At 50.6% G+C, this 21,384-nt stretch overlaps 1 protein-coding gene across 1 annotated transcript in view; it reads right to left on the bottom strand.

Annotated features, from left to right (window-relative positions):
- ZC3H3 (zinc finger CCCH-type containing 3) overlaps positions 1 to 21,092 on the bottom strand; it is a 192,567-nt gene extending 171,475 nt beyond the window's left edge. Inside the window, exons 1-3 of the mRNA XM_064441978.1 lie at positions 20,990 to 21,092; positions 16,766 to 18,164; positions 14,278 to 14,474 (exon numbers count right to left, since the gene is read on the bottom strand). Coding sequence (XP_064298048.1) covers positions 14,278 to 14,474; positions 16,766 to 18,164; positions 20,990 to 21,035 — 1,642 coding nt within the window. The 5' untranslated portion in view covers positions 21,036 to 21,092. The remainder of the gene's footprint in view (positions 1 to 14,277; positions 14,475 to 16,765; positions 18,165 to 20,989) is intronic.
- Positions 21,093 to 21,384: the final 292 nt, after the last annotated feature.

Raw genomic sequence — 21,384 nt, 5'->3', positions numbered from 1 at the left:
CCATTCATTACGCAGCAACGTTGCACCTTTCGATAAGCTCAGCAGTTACTCATTTTTCTTCTCAGGAGAGTTCTTTGACTTTTACCCAGGCTACAAATAGGGTGCAAATACACACCAGCTTGTTCGTTTTACCACAAGGGCCTCACAAGACCTGTTTTGGGAAGGTTCTTCGAGGAAAACCAAAGTCAAATGGCACATGCCATGCACAGGCAGATGCTTCCCAGTCACCCTCTGTCCCACCCAAGGACAAGACGTCTCAAGACGTTTGCCAGTGCAGTGAGCAAAAGCACACGCTTTGCCATCGCGACCGACGCAGGAGTTAATAGCCCACGCTAAGGCTCCAAGTATGCCCCTGCCCTTTTCTACCAGAGAGCCCCCAAGGCAGGCTTAAGGGCTAATAACACATAGGATCAGTTCTGAGAACAGATCCGGACCCACAGTTCACCGGCCGTGTCAGTACACCCACACAACACCCTTCCTTGATACTATTCAAAACAACCCCGAGCACAATCCAAAATAGAAGTCTGCCGAAAACCCGCACGCATCCGGATTAGAGAGAGGCACAAGGGAGGATGAAACGTTCTTCCAACTCAAATTTCCCAGGGGCAAAAGCAAAATGCCCATTGACAACTAAAGCAAATGCATTTCCCCATCCCTTAAACTACAGAAGGAACCTGAAACCGCAAATCTGCTGCAACAGCACAGTTTTGTAGGACTCGTGAGATGTTGTCAGGTCCACCAAGCACTTACCCCAGGTGCTCTTATGCATCTGTTTACATATTCTGAGGGGTATTACTCATTTATATCCCTTTGTAGAGCACACAAAGTGAGCAGGCAAGTCCTCGAATGAACGGCTTCTAACTTAGCTCAGCAGCAATAGAGAGAAATCGCCGTACGAAGCGTGTGAATTGTTACTAGGAAATTAAATGGGAGGTGTTTGCAAAAGAAAAATTTAAAAAAAAACCAACAAACTTGTAAGTGGGGATTTGGAGAAGAACGGGAAGCAGAAAGCAGAAAAGAGACACCTACCCAGGTTTTACAGGGAGTCGAGCCTTTGCTGGGGTGGAATCTTGGGAGTCCTGACAGTGCGGCGGAGGATAATGCACAGGCATTAGTTCACAGCATGGGATTGTTTTATGTGTGTTTTATCAGTATTACCTTAAATGCCCACTTTTATTTTCCTTATTTTTACTTTAAGAGCCCAAGGAAAGACAACCAAGGTTTTAAGAGGCAGCAGCACTGAAAATCAGCACAATTCAGAGCAGCGCGGAGAACCAGACAGGTTGAAAACTGTTTTAAAAGCTTCGGTACACAGCATCCACACGAAGACAAGCCCATTCACGTGAGCGCTCACTAGGGACAAGCGAGGGACTAAACCCAGCTCAGAATTACAAGGAAGGTTTGCAGCTTTCAACCGCTCCGAACTAAAAAAGAAATATCCCAAAGAGCCCAGAAATCACACACTACATGTCTGTAAAGTCACCACAAGAGCGTCCAGCCTCTATTCCTTAGTAGCACAAGCTATAAACATAGTCTCTTATCAACTCCGTGCCCTTCCAGCAAGGAATACTAGCTCCACCATAAAAATAACAGCAAGGAGAGACATCCAGCATTCAACAACAAAGCACCGATGACCGAAATTACGCTGTGCCACCCCGATCTGAGGATGTGCTATTTGCGGTAGCAAGTTACAGGCACTCGTCAAGAAGCGGCACGACGCAAGCCCCAGGAGGACGAGTGAGAAGCACATATCGCTGCGCTAAGACCTACTGCTCTGTTTTCTATTTTTTCTTTTTCCTTCCCCCCCCCCCCCTCTATTTTTGTTCCACACCATCCCCAAAAGGTTTGAATTCTTAGAAAAGCCCCCCATGGACTCAAAAATATCAAGGGTCACAGCCAATGAAAGGATGTCATGCATCCCCAAAGCCAAATATTTTTTTCTATTGGCGTATAAATACACTATTTCCCCAAAGAGCTGTTTGCTACTAACAGAATTTCACAATCAAATGGTAGCTGACACCGCACACAGGCACGGGAGGGTCTCTGAAATAGGGCAGACAGGTACTGAGAGGTGATTTTCAACGTTAAATTGAGCACGCAGGTTGAATTCTGCAGGAAACGGGAGAAAGAGCGGACGTAGAAACTAAGAATAAATTAAAGCAACTCTATGCGAAGAGCAGAGTGGTTGGATATACCATCACCTGCTGCTCCCCAGACCCTCATCACTTGGTCCACACCTGGCAGAGGTTTATCCACAGGTCTCACGCCCATGCAAAGAGCATCTTGTGCTCATCTTTATCCAGAGGCAGACTATCACCTTCAGCTCACATCTCTGACACGTTTTCAGTCTGGATGTTCCCCTTATTGCAGTCACTATTTAACCTGACCCCAAATCCAAATGCTGGAGCGCTCGAGCTGAGCGCTGGAGAGAAGGCTGTCTACATGGTGACACCTCCTCATTTAGCAAAGCTGACTTCCCTCGCTCAAAGCAGCCTGTTATTTTTAAAAGAGGGCTCTGAAAACAGAATCCCTGCTGCTGGCTGCCTGCAGCTCCTCTTGCAGCTTGGGACAAGTCACCTGTAAATGCCAAGTAAAGCCAGAAATCCAAAACCGTTACTTACGAACACTGACGTAACTAGTGCCGGCAAAAAGCCAAGTACGTGAACTTTTCCCAATTACTGCAAAGGAGCGAGCAGCCGCTTCGCCAGCCACACTCCACCCCTGGCTCCCAAGGACAAGGCAGCGAAAGCGAGAAGAGAGACCTGACAACGTAATGATTTATGGCTAAGGTCAAACCTACGTATGATGGCGTAATGACATTAGCCTTGCTGGCCTCGAGCAGCGAACCTGCGGAGGGTTCGGGTAAGCTAGGAAGGACCTGCTCAGAAAGAAGAAACTAATGATGGAGCGGAGAAGAAAATACGTGATAAACTCCAAGGGGTCCTGAGCAGTGATGTGCGTGATACAAGGGCTTCCTCCGAGGGCAGGGATTGCCACCTCTGACTCCTAATAAGACGTAACAGAGACGTCACACCAGCTTAACTCGTACATAAGGCAATCTGAGATGTCACCTCACAAACAGCAGCAACGCCTTGTGCAATTCACTGAAAAGGAGGGGGGAAAAAAAAATATGAAGCAAGGAATACAGCTTAAAAAAAACCCCCAAGTCAAAACACAGTGCCCCAGCAGGAATCTCCCCAGTAGAAATATTTACTGATTGGCCTTCACTGCCTAAATAAAAAAAAATAGAAGGGGGTATAAAATCCATTGCTGAGATTTTCAAAGCCGCCAGAGGGTTACAAACACGCAGTGTCAATAAAATTAACAGCAGCTGAGCATTCAGATGCCAGCCATAACTTACTCCTCACCATTTACGCCCCGTTTACTTTCTGCACTCGCCCCGGCATGAGTAATGCAAACCAACTCCTTCCACTTCTGCCGCCGGCCTTTTTCCAAGCAAGTGCCCCTCGGCCTGTCCCAACACCCTCACGCTGCACAGCTCGCGTTATTGGGCGAGCAGAAAAAGAAATTAGGGTTTAGGGAATTTTTTGGAAGGTGACCATGGCTCTGACTGAAATTAAAGAGTCAGAGAAACTCTTCTGCAGATGGCAGGGCGAAGCGGGTCTTACAAATCCTGATGGAATTTCTCTCTGGAAAGAAGCAAATACAAACAGGATTTCCTTCTATTCAGCACGTTCACAGAAGGCAGCTTCAACGCTGGTGGTGGCAACAGAGGACAAGCAGGAAACTGGTAACAGGAACTGTTATCTTATCTCAATCTGGACCAGGAGAAAGGCAAAAGATAAGAAGGAAAGGACTATTTTAAAGCGGGGAAACACAAAAGCTAGTCTCCTAGCTGCGCGGTAGCGGATGCGACAAAGTTTACTCTTGCTCTGGATTTGCGCGGCCACAGACCGCTCGTTGCAGCGGTTCCTCATCTATTTGGCTTCCCTCGCCAAGGCAGGCATACGATAGAGATGGCAACGTGGCCCCTCCTGTGCCACCTTACCAAACCACTGTTTCATTAGTTAATGGTTGCAAAACACTCTGAGCAGGCAAAGTGCTGAGTAACCGTATTATTCCCACCCCCGGCACAAGTCCGCTCCGCTCTCCAAACCCAAAGAACAAAAAGAAATCAAAGGATGAACCCCCACGGCACAGCTGGAGAGACATCCCTCGCAGCGCAGCTCCACGCGCGGCGATCACGCTGACCTGCAGCAGCTAAAGCGCCTCTCTCGCCGCCCACCTCACCCAGGCTTAATCCGAAAGCTCTTACTTAAAACCTAGTTTAATATGGAGGCCAGGAGATCGCTACGAGCAGGAGGAAGCAGCTAGGCTTTTAACTCAGGACGTTTAGCTGGGACGCAGCGAAATTAAGTTCATCCGAAGCAGAAGACGACCTGACCGGTTTGTACGCTGCAACGCTTAACGTGACAATCTTGAGCTGAACCATCAAACCCGGCAAAGAGCAAATTATTTAAGAAACAAATATACATAGCGATACAACGAGCGAGGGTCCCTAGAGAAATCTGCCTCTCACTTTCTCCATCTTCTGCTTTCAGCCAGCTGTGACTGCGCCTAAGCAATCCCGGGCACACGGCTGAGAAGTCCTGCCTGGAAGGGGACATTACAGAGGGGAAAAAGACACTGAGAAGCCTCTTGCCGGCATCTTTGTAATATTCCGTAATCCCCCCGGGCGAGGCGGGCAGCCCGCGCTGCTGCTGAACAATGCAGTTTTGAATTCAATTAAAGTGATTATCTGTTGTGCCAAATAAATTGTGTACAGCATATATCCTGCAGCATTTTACACCTTCAGGCTCATTATTTTCTAACTGTTTCCTCCTGTTTATGCGCTTTCAAATTAAATTGCTGATAATATGCGCCAAAATAAAAAATGAGCGCACCTTGTCCGAAGAAAATTGATTCTCCTTTTTCCTGAACCGGGCGATTGCCAGGTTTTATATACTCTGTTCCTGGCGATCATTAGTAATTCAATTTTCTTTTTATTAGCCCCCTTATCTGCTGAGCAATATAGTGGCAGAGCTGACCTCTTTCGCACGGGTAAATGTTTAAAATCTTTTCCCTGATTAATTTTGCCAGTTAAGGAAAAGAGGAGAAATGGCCCGGCTCTTAGCCATCACAATGAATAAAGCTTAATGTTGATTGTGATGGAATTTCTAATGCCAAGGAAATTGATTGAACGCAGCAATTACACTGCAATAGTAACTCAAGGGAAATGGGATAGTTTTCTCCTGGCCATAGCCTTTTGGTTATTTAAAACAATCCAATTTGCAAGGATAATTATATATTAGTGTTTTATCTGCCACTTGAAATGAACATGGGAGTTTTGATACTGGCCCAGCATTAGCAGGTTATTGCTGCAAATTACTTGATATCTGCTTTCTTTCACATAAAGACGAAATTAGGCCATCAATAACCAGAAAAAGGTGGACCGGGGAGATTCGAGGGGCACGAGTGCCCTCTGCAGGGCTGCGGGGAAGGAAGGGCGGCACAAGAGACTCCCCAAAATCCCCAATTCTCCTGCTTGTCGGAGCGCACCGGACAGCCGCCGCTCCCGTGCCGGACACGTGGCAAACGGGCACGGTGCTGCTCCCCATCTATAGAGCAGGCATGGTTTTGACATTAAAAGAAATTTAAAACAAAAAAAATAAAATAATAATTTTAAGCGCTTGCTTCTAGTTTCTCCTAGAGAAAAAGCCAGGGGAACAAGAAACTACAGCGCTGTCGTGCCAAATGCCCGAGCAGGGTGAACACTCAGCAGCGCAGCGGCGTCGCACTAGAGCTGCAGCAGCCAAGGAGGGCAAGAGCATTGATTTATTTTGCAGGGGTGATTAAAGGTTCACGACTGCAAGTATTCACTTATTTTTCATCCAAAAAAGAAAAAAAGAGTTGAGAGAGGGTCTTATCCTGCAAAGCTTCAAATATGCCACCAGCTACAGCTGGGAGTAAAATGCTGTTGGGAGAGAAGGGGGATTCCCACGTCCGCACTGCTGGCACAGGACTTGCAGTTCAGGAGGAGCGGGCGCTTCCCTCTGCCATCACACCTGGATAAGTCAACCCTCACTTAGAAGTTGGTATTTTCCCTTAAAACTGGTGACAAAAAGATCACACCCCTGCATTTTTAAGGAATAAGCTCATCTCCAGTTTGGAGAAAGCGGATAAAGGCTGCCCAAGCTAACTCGGAGAGCACACGGGCAAAAAGCAGTGCTGTCCCAACGTGCGCACTACGATTTGATGATATTGGCCGCTTGCTGTAACAAATAAGCAACAGAAAAGCCAATTCGGGATAGACATTTGCCATTTAGACAACATAATTACAACATACCGTTATTGGCAGGAAAGTTACTCAGCAAATGACAGAGCAGGAGCCCGGTAGTTATTCTCCAAATCAAATCCTTTGGTTCAGATGCCAAAAAAAAAAAAGATGGTTGGGGGAAACTGTCATCCGTGGAAACTTAATTACCAGCTTCCCCTTGCTTCTTGCATCGGGAAAGAGATTGCAGTATGAGCCCAGCAACCTCCCCAGCGCGACTCCCACGCAGTTAACAGGGGAGTTAAAAGTTCAGGCTGTAAGAGCACTTGCAATTACAGTAAGTCATTCGAAAAAAGTAAATGTATATACGTTTGAAGAAAAAATAGAAATCATATAGTTCACTTCAGCTTGCATTTAAACAGGCTATATTATTTCTGAGCAACACAGTAGCACCAGTGGCCTGAGGACCATATCCAGCAGCCTGATGATCCTTGTTGTTCCTCCAGTTTTTCCCTGGATAAGGAGAGAAGCAAATGCTGCCTTTTGTCCTTCTTGTACCAGATCCTTGACTCAGATCCAAACTCTCTTGCCTACACCAGAGGCAAGCGGTAGACAGCCTCTATCTGCCACTTCTATACACAAACATATATATGAAGCCTGACGCCAAGACAGAAGGCTGAAGCGCACAGGTGCCGGCGCCGAACGAAGCAGACCCCACGCAGAAGTTGTGACACCAGTTCAAAAAGGGGAAGGCCAGCAGCTTCGACAGGCTCGTGACCGTGCCCAAAGCAGGGACGTGTTACCTAAGCGGAGTCACAACTCAAGGCAAAGCAATTATCTCCAAACAATCCTTCCCTCAAAAAAGAGCCTAAGAAGTTAAATGGGAAGAAAAAAAAAAAAGGAATTCTTTAATATTTATGGCCCATTAATATTAAGGGCTAAGTGGTCAAGAAGTCCAACATCTAAAGGCCATTTTATCAACATTAATTTGACTCCACTGAGCAACAGAACACTTTCAATTCCTCTTTGCTTTGGTCAAGCACTTGAGCTCCTCCTATGCATTCTGCCCCAGCAGAAGCCCTGAGTTAAAGCACCTGGATGAACAGACCATTAACTGTACTAGAAATGCTTTGCCACTCTACAGTCCCTTCAGAGCTACTTCTATTTGGGACATACCTCAATTTCTGAGTGGTTATTAAATGTTCCACTTAATCAGACGAGTATTTTGGAGGTAACTGGTAACAGCTGTGGGTATAACACTCATCATAGAATCATTAAGGGTGAAAAGACCTCGAGGATCATCAGGTCCAACCGTCAACCCAACACCACCAACTCTCCTAAACCATGACCTGAAGTGCTGCATCTACACATGTGTTGAACCCCCCCAGGGATGGTGACTCCTCCACCTCTCTGGGCAGCCTGTTCCAATGCCTGACCACTCTTTCAGTAAAGACATTTTCCCTAATATCCAATCTAAACCTCCCCTGACGCAGCTTGAAGCCATTTCCTCTCGTCCTGTCACTAGTAACCTGGGAGAAGGCCTGAGCGCAGCCCAAATATTCCTGAGAGAACTACACCAGTCTCCTGCTTTCCATTTCTTTCCATTTCCATTTTTTTATGTTTTCCACTTTTTTCCCCTCTAGTATAATCCCTGGTCCTTAAATGAAAACACAGTGATTCCCACAGAGGCAAGTGCCTCTCAATACAGAACATTGGGAAACACCAATATGACACCAAGTCTCAGGTCCGTTTGGGTCCGAAAAGGGAACCGGAGAGTCAGGAGATGGACAGGTCTTTGCATTACACACTTGGGAAAGGCAGGACCAACGTCGCTGTTCACACCTTCAGTATGTACCGCAGAGCTCCTGCCACGTATCCCAAAAGCCTGTTTAACAGGGCAAACAAGAAAACAGCAAAGCTGCGTCACAGCATCAGTGGGGAAGGAAAGGGCTGACCCAGATTTTTGCATCCACAACGCAATACATGAAGTAGGGCTCACTCCTTCCCGGCCGTCCTTCCATTCTCAACCCTGACACACGTGTTGTTTGTGTCCGACATGGGATCTCACAGCTCCCTGGGAACGTAGCCATGCTGGATGCTACAGGCATGAGTGCCCATCTGGTCGAGGCTCCAGCACGACAATATCTACCCAGTGGAATCATGAGCCTGGCATGAACCATCCCATTGATCAATGGGCCGAGGCGAACTATATGAGGTTTAACAAGGCCCAGTGCCGGGTCCTGCCCTTGCGTCACACCAACCCCAGGCAACGCCCCAGGCCTGGGGCCGAGGGGCTGGGAAGTGCCCGGCAGAGAAGGCCCTGGGGGTGCTGGCTGACAGCCGGCTGGGCATGAGCCAGCAGTGCCCGGGTGGCCAAGGAGGCCACCAGCCCCCGGGCTTGTGTCAGCACTGGGGGGGCCAGCATGAGCCGGGCAGAGATGGGGCCCCTGTGCTCGGCCCTGGGGAGGCCCCACCTCGAATGCTGGGCTCAGGTTTGGGCCCCTCGGGACAAGAAGGGCCTTGAGGGGCTGGAGTGTGTCCAGAGAAGGGCAGCGGGGCTGGGGCAGGGTCTGGAGCACAAGTGTGCTGGGGGGCGGCTGAGGGAGCTGGGGGGGTTTAGCCTGGAGAAGAGGAGGCTGAGGGGAGACCTTCTCGCTCTCTGCAGCTGCCTGAAAGGAACGTGTAGTTAGGTGGGGGTTGGTCTCTTCTCCCAAGTCACTAGTGATAGGACAAGAAGAAATGGCCTCAAGCTGCATCAGGGGACATTTAGATTGGATTTCAGGAAAAATGTCTTTCCTGAAAGAGTGGTCAGGCATTGGAACAGGCTGCCCAGAGAGGTGGGGGAGTCACCATCCCTGGAGGGGTTCAAAAAACGTGCAGACCTGGTACTTGGGGACCTGGTTTACAAAGCCTGGGGGTGATGGGTTGACAGTTGGACTTGACGATCCTAGAGGTCTTTTTCAACCTTAAGAATTCTGTGATCCAGCTCTTCAATCAGTTTGTTAGCCGGGCTGTGCATGCCCAGACTCAAGATGACAAACTAATCAGAGGTAAGCCACTTGGCTGGCCCAGGACTGTCACTGGTCTGCTCCCAGCAAGAGGTACAATGAGCATTGCTTCAGCATGAAGCCAGACACTTAACATCAGTCTCGCTGCTCCTTTGTGCCCCACTCTGGTCCCAGAGGCTCCCAGTAGCACCTCTGACCCCACCAACTTCCCTCGCACTTGTCTTGCAAGAAATGGCAAGGCTTCAAACTCCGCCATCTGATTAACACCCTCACTTTGCACAAAGAGAAATAAAAATGACCCTACCAAAACCTCTCAGATAACCAGGAATTGAACCCACCAGCCTTCATGTCCTCCTAGCTCGCTGTAGGACTGCTGTGAAAGCAGACGACACCTACCACTATATATATAATTATACTTTTAGGGGCACCAAATGTAAGTGATGTCTGAGCTGCTACAAGCCCTGTCAGTGGCTAGGCTCTCTCATCAGACTTTGGGATGCTGCCTTGAAAACATCCCTGCCCCATCCAGCATCTAACAATCTTTGTACGAGACCGTACGTGTCTCCCTGGGCAAAAAAAAGACAGTCCTGGTAGATGTAGGAACAGTCCAGCAATAATTCAACAGCTGTAGAAACCCAGAACATGAGAACAGCACAACACGTTAAGCTGCAAATACACTGCCCAGGCTCTCAAAAAAAGAAAAGCCTTAAGGTATAAGGATTCAAACCTATAAACTCAATCCAGTTGAAGGAACAAAATCCACAGGCTAATTATGATGGCGAGCATGAAGGGGTCACAGAATCACAGAATGGTGGGGGCTGGAAGGGACCTCTGGAGATCATCTTGTCCCACCCCCTGCTGGAGCAGGCACACCCAGAGCAGGGGGCACAGGGCCGCGTCCAGGCGGGGGGTGAATGTCTCCACGGAAGGGACCCCACAGCCTCTCTGGGCAGCCTGTGCCCCTGCTCTGGCACCCGCACAGGAAAGAAGGTTTTTCTCATGTTTAAGTGGAACTTCCTGTGTTCCAACTTGTGCCCGTTGACCCTTGTCCTGTCGTTGGGCACCACTGAAAAGAGTCCAGTCCCATCCTCCTGACACCCGCCCTTCAGATATTTATAGGTGTTGATGAGATCCCCCCTCGGTCTTCTCCAGGCTGAACAAGCCCACGTCTCTCAGCCTTTCCTGATAAGGGAGATGCTCCAGTCCCTGATAATCTTGGCACCTCTCCGATGGACTTGCTCACGCAGTTCCCTGGCCTTCTTGACCTGGGGGGCCCAGAACTGGACACAACACTCCAGATGTGGCCTCACTGGGGCAGAGTAGAGGGGGAGGATAACCTCCCTCGCCCTGCTGGCCATACTCCTTTTAATGCAGCCCAGTCAAGGGGTCAAGGATCTGCTGGATTTATTTGCTCAACCTCCATGCTACAGGCAAGGCTGGGCTGCCAAGAGGAAGGTTTAAGCAGGAACATGTGGGCCAGGCACCTTGCTAGTCTTCAGCCTTAACCAGACGCCAAACAAGCAGCACCAGCCAAAATTCATTTTGCAATTTCCAAGCCATCAAGACTCTTGCTGAATTTCTCTGCTAACTGAAGAAGCAAAGCAGCCATGCATCACTCAGCAGCTGCCTCAAGGAGCTGCCAATTGCACGGGAAGGAACAAATCAAGTCCTTTGGGATCCCCTGAGATGGTGGTACAACAGAGGTTAGATTACCAGTGACCATCTACCTGTATGATATCAGCATTTAGCACCTGATGTCCCAGCAGTGAGGGGAAAGCCTGTAAGTGCCATAGAGAAAAGGTGACAAGAACTGTCAAACTTACATCATTGCGTCACATCTTGGAAAACCCCTCCAGGAAAAGGACTCACAGTTAAGCTCTCACAGTCACCATGTCAACAGAAAATACACCCAGCCAGAGATCTCAGCTGCACAAAGTCCTCCTAGCCAGAAAGATGTATTTCATTTAGCTCTGCGGAGAGGCTGGACAAAGCAGTAGCAAAAAGCAGAAACAAGGCTCGTACCCTCCTCCCTGGGGAGGAGAAAGGCAGTCTAAGGAGCCCTTCCAGAGCTTCAAGTGAATGAATCCCAGTGCCACTTGCCAGTCCAGTTTCCAGCCCAAACAATGGCTCATCTGGAGTATAATTCCTCTCCACTGCAGAAAGCAAGAATATAATTTAGAAGCCATTTCGTAATTATGGTGGGGAAGCATTTTTAATTCACTGTCTAAGGCATCAGTGTCCACGCTCCCACTAGCACAGCAAGGCATGGGGAAAAGGAGGATTTGTGGCATTTATGAAGTGAGAAAGAGTAGTCTCACATGTGCACGTGCACACACACACAGAGGAAAAGGCAGGCAGGACATTTCCTTTTGCTTTTAGTCATTTTAAGAATGAAATCAAGACCCATTTTTACAGCAGGTACTGCAGTTTGCAAAGAAAAAGAGCCCCAAGTCATGGTCGCCAAGTTTTATTAAAGCAGACACTCATTTCCACATCTCTGAGCTCAGACTGCAAAGAGCACAGATCCAAGCTGGAAAATAAGTCACTTCAACACAGACAACTCGCAACTTTTATAAACTAGGTTTTTGTCTGTGCTAGGTTTGGCTAGCATCTATCAGGAATGGTTTGATAATTTGATCCACTTTTGGACAGGGGAATGAACTACATGCTCTCCCAAAGTCACTTCCAGACATATTTTCCATTTTTTTCCCCCTACTTTCTCTGAACTTTTTTATTTGCCAACTTCTACTTAGATCAAAGCCAGAGGTACAACCAAATTTCTGCTCTACCTACTTATTTTCAGCCCTACACATTTTAAGATCAAAAATCTGTTCAGTACAAGAACGTTACCTTCAATCAAGGAACTAGAACTCAGAATACATTCCCAAAAGACACTGGCTTTTGGCAGCTGCCAGTCAGGCTCCCAGGGGGCAGAAGATTTTGATCCATTTTGTATATTCTTAACCTCAGTGAAGCTTCACTTTGGCAGGGCACACGTTTTTACTGACAGCTTCTAAAGCGAAGAGGCGTTTGCCAAGTCAAGCGAGCTTCGATGGGTGCTACGAGCCTTCCCAAGGCAGCAGCTTCGTGCTGCCACCTCCTCTGCAACGCACACAGCTGAGCAAACTACAGCAAGGCCTCGGCTCTGCTCTATCCCAGGTATAAACACGGAGCTACATGGAGAACAAGGATCTGGTATAGCCTCAGGTCTGCTCCTGGATCACCCAAACAGCTTATATCCCTGTAACTCCATCTCAGTTTCCTCCTATGTAAGATGCTGTCACAACCCCAAATTGTTCTGTGTCTCCAGACCCACAGCAGAGCTACTCATATCAGGCTTTCAGTAGCACATTAAGTTATTTAAAAAGGAGCTTTACAGCACAAAGATTTATTTAACAACTTGTACTGGACATGCCACACTGAAGCAAGGTCCCAGCAAGAAGTTTGTGAGATATAAGTTCTAAACTCACCCCAGAACAGGCAGCGGGCATCTCTTGGGAGGCTGAAGGGCTATATTTCCCGTCCCTCACATCACCACCAGTCAAAAAAGAAAAGCCTTGTTGTCCCTACATCACCATCACAGCTGGATCTGGCCACATGCTATATCCACCACCTCTGGTTTCAGAGATCACAGAAGAGCGACCGCGGTGCAAGTATGACCGAGACCTCCAACTCCAAATGCACGCTGCCTTCAAGCACTGCATAAAAACTTCCAACACAGAGTGTTTGGAGGCGCAGCCTTCATGCCTCTCCAGACATGAAAAGGTTACTGACATCCTTGAACAGAGCAATACTCAGCCCCAAAGTCAGGCAACTGCTTGAATTCTGGACCATTGATGCAACCGCACAAATGCACATCTTATTCTCCCTGCCTCTCCCATGAGCCACTGCCTGCCACTGAAAGCAGCAGATCCAAAATTCTCCTCCCAGCAGCACCCCCATCCCTCCAAACCCCTCTTCAAACACACACATGAAGAGAAAATAAATCTTTTTCTTCTCCCACAAAAAGCTTTTCCCCTTCCTGAACCGCAAGCCCCCATTCTCATTTTTTCATCCCTCAAAACACAGCAACATCTCAACGCAGAGCTGAACACAAAATAACTATAATCACACACGTACTCTCGGTAGTTGAAGCGCAGAACAGGAACCACAGAAGCTCAACAGCTTTACTTTTGGTGACAGATCAGCTACGCTGTGGCCCCAACAGCCCTCCCCACCGAAGCATCGCCAGCCACCCTGCCGCACGTGAACGAGTGCAGCGCAGGCACGTAAGAAAAACGTGCTTTGTGTATGTCTGAGAAAACTAAGTCTCAGAGGGACGAAGCCACTTGTCCGTGGTAACGTCGCCAGTGAACAGCAGAACCAGACTTTGAGCCAGAAACATCACAAAAACTTTTCACGCGTGTGTAAGTGCAGCTCTCCGAGCCCCAAGCAGCCGATTTCTGCTCCAACCCAGGTTAGCAGGACACGGACACAAACTACCCATTCACAAACACGATGGACCCAATATCCCTCTAACAATTGCAATTTTAAGCAAATGAAATACAAAACTAGACACCCGCAGACATCGCACTGGGATTAGGTAGGTCTGTAGGGGCTAGAGGTTTATCTCATGATGTTCCCAAGCTTTTGCCCAGCACAAAAAGACAGATCAGTCTTACAGATATATTACTGCTTCTGCCATCCTCTTCCTTCCTTGAGCACCTTCCTATCTGATGCCTGTTAAGTCCAGCAAAACCACATTAAAAGCAAGAAGCAGCTTTAAAATGGCCTCGTCTGAAGATGGCAAAGCACAAGACAGCTCTGGGGTAAGGCAGAAGTCTTACTCCAGCCAAACTTCTGCTCCTCAATGCTTGCTCAGGACCAACAACAGCAGATTCACCTCCTGGAGGACCTGGTAACCCATTTCCAAATCCAAGAGCCTCCCTTGGAACCGCTTCACCGGCACACAGTCAGCGAACACCGTCAGTCACCCCTTGGGACGGCTGTTCCTACCTTCCTTGGTGGAGACCTGCATCCTGGTGGCCGGCAGCCTGCAGAGCCTGTGCTTGGTGATCTGCACCAAGCCCTTGGGCGAGGAGCGTTTCAGCGTCACAGAAGGTTTCCCCCGCGAGGAGTTTTTCTTCCTGAGCTGGAAGTGGCTTTTCAGAGGTGTGGTGGGCAAGGAGCTGTTCTTCTTATCTGTTGGGGAACTGTGAAGGCACAACACCACATGGTTAGAAGAGGGTAGAGGTGACCGAAACGCACTTGGTCCCTTTGCCCAGAGCTAAGAAGAGAAGCTGGATCACCAAGCTCCACGTTGCTCCCCTACCCAAGGGTGAGAAGAAGCACTAAACAGAAAATTGCAAGTAAACAGGCAAGTGTGACGAATTTCTGGAAAATTACAGATGGAGAATGAGGTATTTGAAGGCCTAACTCATTCCCTTCTGCTCAGCAGATGCAGCAGAAGGATGCTGTGCTGTAACGAGATGACAAGAGTCTCATCTCCCTGACTGCCAAAAATCCAATACAATCCCAGCTTCTCCAAGCACCTTGGCTCCAGAGTGATCTTCCCAGCACAACCCACCCACAGACACATCCCCCAGCAAACCAAGAGGGCACAGCAAGGACAGAAGCCTGCAGTGAAGTGCTGAGTGGAGGATCTGGGAAACAGCGGCAGGAATCACGGTACCAGATCCTCAACTGGTGCTGTGTTACCAGCTCATTGCATCACTTAGAATACTCATTTAGGCCACAGTCCTCAATTTTTCAACAGCTCAGGCTTGGAGTTACTGCAGTGACACAGGAGCGAAACCACAAATGTGGTCGCCCTAGTGCCGCCACATCTGCAGTGCTGTGTCCAGTTCTGGGCCCCCAGATGAAGGAGGACAGGGAACTGCTTGAGCAAGCCCAGTGCAGAGCTACGAAGATGATCAGGGGACTGGGGCATCTCCCTTATGAGGAAAGGCTGAAAGACCTGGGCCTGTTTAGCCTGGAGAAGAGAAGACTGAGGGGGGATCTCATCAACACCTATAAATATCTAAAGGGTGGGTGTCAGGACGATGGGACTAGGCTCTTTTCAGTGGTGCCCAACGACAGGACAAGGGTCAATGGGCACAAGTCGGAACATGGGAAGTTCCACCTGGGTATGAGGAAAAACTTCCCTGTGCGGGTGCCAGAGCAGCGGCACAGGCTGCCCAGAGAGGCTGTGGAGTCCCTTCCCTGGAGACATTCACACCCCTCCTGGACAAGGCCCTGTGCCCCTGCTCTGGGTGTGCCTGCTCAAGCAGCGGGTGGGACGAGATGATCTCCAGAGGTCCCTCCCAACCCCCACCAGTCTGTGATTACTGTGACAGAGGAGCCAAACCACACATCCACTGCACTGAGGGTATCTCCGAGTTTAGTGGAAGAGTACAGGTCACACAGCTGTGCCACCAACCCTCACCCCATCCTGCTTGTCCCTTCCCTGCAGCACAGCCTGGGCTTGCATCCAGCCCTGCCGAGAAAAACAGCACAAAACAACTTTCCCACCAGGAACACAGCGTAACCGAGCCCTCGCAATGCTTCCACGACATGCCGGCTTTCAGGGAAAGTTTGGTCCCAATCTCGTATCTATTTTCCCTCAACTCCCACCCCGGTGCAAATTCGTTTTGCAGATAACTCGGCCCACACGCCTTTTCCTTCCACCAAGCTTCATTTATAACCTTCCCATTGTGCTCTGTCCCTATCAGATGCGGCCAGCAGCGAAGAATTCACTCCACGAGACCCGAGGAGCATCTGCTGTTCTGCCAGAGCACGCTCTCCCAAGGTAGCTATGACAGCCTCAGATCTGTTACTGACTCAACAAGGAGAAGGAGGAGCAAGAGCGTGCAGGGAGGATGCTTTGGGTTACCGGCAGATAGCACAAAAGGATGGCACCCAAGGGAGGAAGGTATCAGCAGAGCATCACTGACAGCACTTCTTCCCGGCACGCACAGCTCACCTCCCATCCCTGCTCCACCCCAGGGCCTGCAAAATGCTTTACAGGGACAGACCGTACATGATAGGGCGATTCAAGCCATTTCTCCTTTCCCCAGCCCCCAGCGCAACGAGGTTACGGGTGTTTGAAAAATAAATCAATAAAGACAGACAGCTATTTCCTTCCCTTTGAATATTAGCCTGTTATTCAGGTCAGGGAGGAGTCTCCTAAGTGCTGCAGCAAAGTCTTGGGAGAATAGGGATGGGAGGTGAGAAGAAAACCCAGCTCTGTTTGAAAAATTAAAGTCAGAGTTACACAGACTGCTAAAACAATTAAAACCTGAGGCCTTCCAACCCTGGAAATCAGGATGCCTTCACCCAGAACAGAGTCACTGCATTTGGAAAGAGAAAGGCAAGTACACCTTCCAGTATACAAACACCCTCGTTGGAATTTCACTCGTACACACAGCCACAACTTATGTGAAGCCAACAGACATGAAATACGATGAGTAGAACAACACCGCTCCAAAGACAACCAGCAACTTACCCCGAGTTTCCTTTTCTCTTGATGATTTTTGTCCGACTCTTCACTTTATAACTGGATAGCGCGGCATCGCCGAAGGACTTCGCCCCGCCAAGACCAACAGATGCAGCGCTTGGAGGCGGTGCAGCGGCACCGGATCGAGGGAGGTTGGGGGCTGGAGGCTTTTTCTGATCCTCGGATCGCCACCTGAATGCCGACTTGGAGGTGGAGGGCGAGGGCTGGAGGCTGGAGGCTTTCCACTTGTACTTGCTGGGAGAAACACCCAGTTTGGACTGCAGTCCTGATTTCTTCAGCTTTGCTCCCAGCTCTGCTTTTGGTGTTAGTTTAGCACCTTTGTCCGCTCCACCAGCAACCTTCTTGGCACTCTCAGAAGCTCTAGGGCTGACCCATCTCTTCACAGTACGAGAGCATTTACCAGGGTTTGCGACCCATGTGTAATTAGTTTTCCTGAACTTTGGAGCTTTGCTGGAGACAGATGTTGAGGCAGCTCTTTGAAGACCAGCAGTTTTGGGGACTGTGGAAAACCTGCTCTTCATTGGAGTCATCCCAACCATCAAAGTCGCAGCCTGAGCAGGTCTAGAGCATGTCTCGCCATTTCCAAGGAGCTTCGGCTCTCTGCAAACATCCCTGACTTGCTCGCGACTAGACTGCCCTGGAGCCGGTGGTTCTGCCTTTCTCCGTACCAAGTGCCGAGCCGGCTCACGATCTGGCAACACCGAAGGCTGCTGCGGCTCCGATTTCAGTGTCACAGCGCTTTCACTAGTGCTTCTGCAGGAGGCAGGGGAGCTGCCGGCCACATCGCTGGCCAAACGTACTGTTCTAGGCTTATCCGACACACTCACATATTCTGAGCTCACGAATCGGTGAGATGAACTAAATGAAATGGAGAGAGAGGGTCTTCTCTCTTCATTTTGGCCCGCGTACAGAGATTTGTGCACGTTTTTACTGTCGCCTGAAGCAGCAACCACCTTTTTCAGCCCAGAAAACTCACAGTAAGAACCCATATCAGCAAAACCTTTCATATCTACGAACGGGCCAGCCCTCTGCGGCAGCTGGATCCCCACAACTATGTTACCATCCATGGTTAAGTCCACATGTCTCTCTGGGGATGATTCTGATGGCTCGGGTGCCTGGCTGTCCCCATGGCTTCCAAAATCCCGAGATGTGCTGGCACTTCCAAGGTCACACGCCGATCCCGGCGGCCGGTTGACAAGGGAGTATTTCTTCCTCCAGGACTGACCCTGGCGCAGCTGGAAATCCCTAGGAGCCTGCTGGGGGTACCTGGCTGAAAATGTCCCCCTCCTGCTGAAGCCAGGCTGGCAGGGGTTGTTCCACCTTGGCGGCATGGATGGCAGCGGTCGCGGCATGTCCCCATGAATGTTTTTATGGTCATTTATGAGACCTAAGGAGCAGAAGACAGCGTCCGTTAATCCCGGTCACACAGGAGTTTGACAGCTTCACAGCCCTGGTTTTCCCCGCACTGCGACGAGGATGATAGCTCCACGCAGGCTCGCGCAGGCCACATTTCAGGTAACGGGTGCTGGAAGGGAAAACTTCAAACAAAAATTTCCCTCAATCCTCATGAAAGCAAGTTACAAAAGCAATTTTGCAGGAGACCTCAATGTAGGTCTGAACCACAGCCTCACCAACAGACCCTTAACACACCACACTAGTGCTGTCAACCGCCTTTTCCCCCTTTACGTTCTTTTTAATGTGCAAAAAACAGATGCTTGAATTATTGGGTTTGGAGCCTACTTCTAAAGAAATCCTAACTTTATTTCCAGATATCTTTTCAGAACAGCCCGTGAGGGTCTGCTGCTCACGCACGTAGCCCAGCACCAAACCCAAAAACAAAGCATAGAAACAGGGTCATGTAGGTTGGAAAAGACCTTTCACATCATCCTTAACATTCATCCTCCCCCTCTACTCTGCCCCAGTGAGGCCACATCTGGAGTGTTGTGTCCAATTCTGGGCCCCCCAGGTCAAGAAGGACACAGAACTGCTTGAGCAAGCCCAGCGCAGAGCTACCAAGATGATCAGGGGACTGGAGCATCTCCCTTATGAGGAAAGGCTGAGAGACCTGGGCCTGTTCAGCCTGGAGAAGAGAAGGCTGAGGGGGGATCTCATCAATACCTATAAATATCTAAAGGGCGGGTGTCAGGAGGATGGGGCCGGGCTCTTTTCAGTGGTGCCCAACGACAGGACAAGGGTCAATGGGCACAAGTCGGAACACTAGAAGTTCCACTTAAACATGAAGAAAACCTTCTTTCCTGTGAGGGTAGCAGAGCAGTGGCACAGGCTGCCCAGAGAGGCTGTGGAGTCCCTTCCCTGGAGACATTCACACCCTGCCTGGACGTGGTTCTGTGCCCCCTGCTCTGGGTGTGCCTGCTCAAGCAGCGGGTGGGACAAGATGATCTCCAGAGGTCCCTCCCAACCCCCACCATTGTGTGATTCTGTGATTACTGAGTCAACTCATTAACTCAAAACTACCAAGTCCAGGACTAAACCACATCCCTAAGGCCCACAACTGCACATCTTTTAAATACCTCTCAAGACGGTGACTCAACCCCTTCCCTGGGCAGCCTGTTCCGGTGCTTGATAACCCTTTTGGTAAAGAAATTTTTCTTAACATCCAATCCAAACCTCCCCTGATGCAATTTGAGGCCATTTCTTCTTGTCCTATCACTTGTCACTAGAGATAAGAGACCAACCCCCACCTTCCTACAACCTCCTTTCAGGCAATTGCAGAGAGTGAGAAGGTCTCCCCTCAGCCTCCTCCTCTCCAGGCTAAACCCCCCCAGCTCCTTCAGCTGCTCCTCATCAGACTTGTGCTCCAGACCCTTCCCCAGCTTCATGGGTCATCTTCTTCAAATCAACAACGAGGAGGTTTTGAGGCAGCCCCAGCTTCGCTGTTGAGTCACTGCACATCCCTCTACCAAGCTACCACACCTCCCCGGTGCTTTGGCCTACTAACAAAGTCGTTTGGATAATAGATATGTGTCAGTGAGGGTGGGTCTGTGCCTGTTAAGCCTCAGTGTTTAGAAAACCCTTCCAATAAAAGGGGTTATCAAGCATTTTTGAGCCTTTTGTTTAATGCACATGTCAGTGTGGAAGTCTTTCTTTTTTGTGAAGTTTTTCCTACACGAGGGGTCACAGAGCTGCCAGAAGAGCAGCAGCAGCAGATCCCTCCCGGAGGAGGCAAGGATCATGTTTTCCTCCCTCTCATCCTACCTTCCCCCATGTAGGAGCTCCTGGAGAGAGGGAGATGCCCCCGCAAGGCCTGAGCGGAGTTTGTGGCCTTACTAATGAGGAAAAATTACCTTGGAGTCTAAAAATAGAGCAAGTTAGTGCTAAGAATAAGATCTGATGCTCACCAGATCTAGGAAAGGGCACACAAATATATCCCCGCCGTGCTGAGGGGACATCCCACCCCTGTGCCGCCAGTCCCAGAGGCTTTGGGGCAGGGAAAATCCTCTCCCCCCCGCCAGGAGGGTCACAAGGACCAGCGGTGTGGGGATCCCCCTGCTGGGGGAACCCCCAAACCCCCCGGCACTCTCTGGTCTCTGTTACTTCCCTGCCTTGGCTCCCCTGGGACCTCTCCCCTTCACCGCCCCGACCCCTTGGGCCCTCCCCAGGCCTTAGCCCTCCCCCCCTCCCTCCCCTCCCCAGCACTCTGGGGACCTCTGTACTCCCCTCCCCCCCTCCCCAAACTCCCGGGTCCCCCCTCAAAACCCACCCCTCCACCCCCCAGACTCCAGGGTCCCCCTCACAGCTCGCCCTTTCCCCCAGGACACCCAGGTCTCCCTCCCTGCTCTCCCCTCCCCCTCTGGGGTGTCCTCACAACCCAACCCAACCCTCCCCCCCGGATTTTGGGGTCCCCTCACAACCCGCCCCTCCCCCCCCCCGGACTCCAGGCTCCCCTCACAACCCGCCCCTCCCCCCCTCCGGACTCTGGCGTCCACTCACAAACCGCCCCTCCCAGGACTCTGGGGTCCCCCTACAACCCGCCCCTCCCCGGACTCCGGGGTCTTCTCACAATCCGCCCCTCCCCCACACAGACTTTAGTCTCCCCTCACAGCCCTGCCCCCCCCGGGGTGCCCTCACAACCCGCCCCTCCCCCCCCCCCCCCGGACTCCGGGGTCCCCCCACAGCCAGCCCCGCACCGCCCCACCCCACCCCACCCCACCCCACCCCCGGACTCCCGCATCCCCCCCGGCCCGGCCGTACCCTGCAGCAGCCGGATCTGCCGCCACAGCCGCTCCCTCTCCTCCATCCCCGCAGCGCTCCCGCACCGCCCCGCACCGTCGCGTCATCGCCCAGCGCCGGCCGTTGGCCGCTCACGTGACACCTGGCGTCACGTGGCGTTCGCAACGGCGCCGGCCGTTGCTTAGCAACAGAGGCGGCCGCGGCCTGCGCGTCCCGGCGGGGCCTGGGCCCGGGCCCGGGGTCTGAGCCTGAGCCGGGCGCGGGGTCTGTGCTGAGCCTTGGTCTGAGCCTGAGCCGGGCGCGGGGACTGTGCTGAGCCTTGGTCTGAGCCTGAGCCTGAGCCCGAGCCCGAGCCTGGGTCTGAGCCTGAGCCGGTCCGGGTTCTGTGCTGAGCCTTGGTCTGAGCCTGAACCTGA

This window comes from Phalacrocorax carbo, chromosome 2 (assembly GCF_963921805.1).
Source record: "Phalacrocorax carbo chromosome 2, bPhaCar2.1, whole genome shotgun sequence".
NCBI lineage: Eukaryota > Metazoa > Chordata > Aves > Suliformes > Phalacrocoracidae > Phalacrocorax > Phalacrocorax carbo.
The sequence above is the reverse complement of the archived record's forward strand: the minus strand, read 5'-3'. Positions and strand labels throughout refer to the sequence as shown.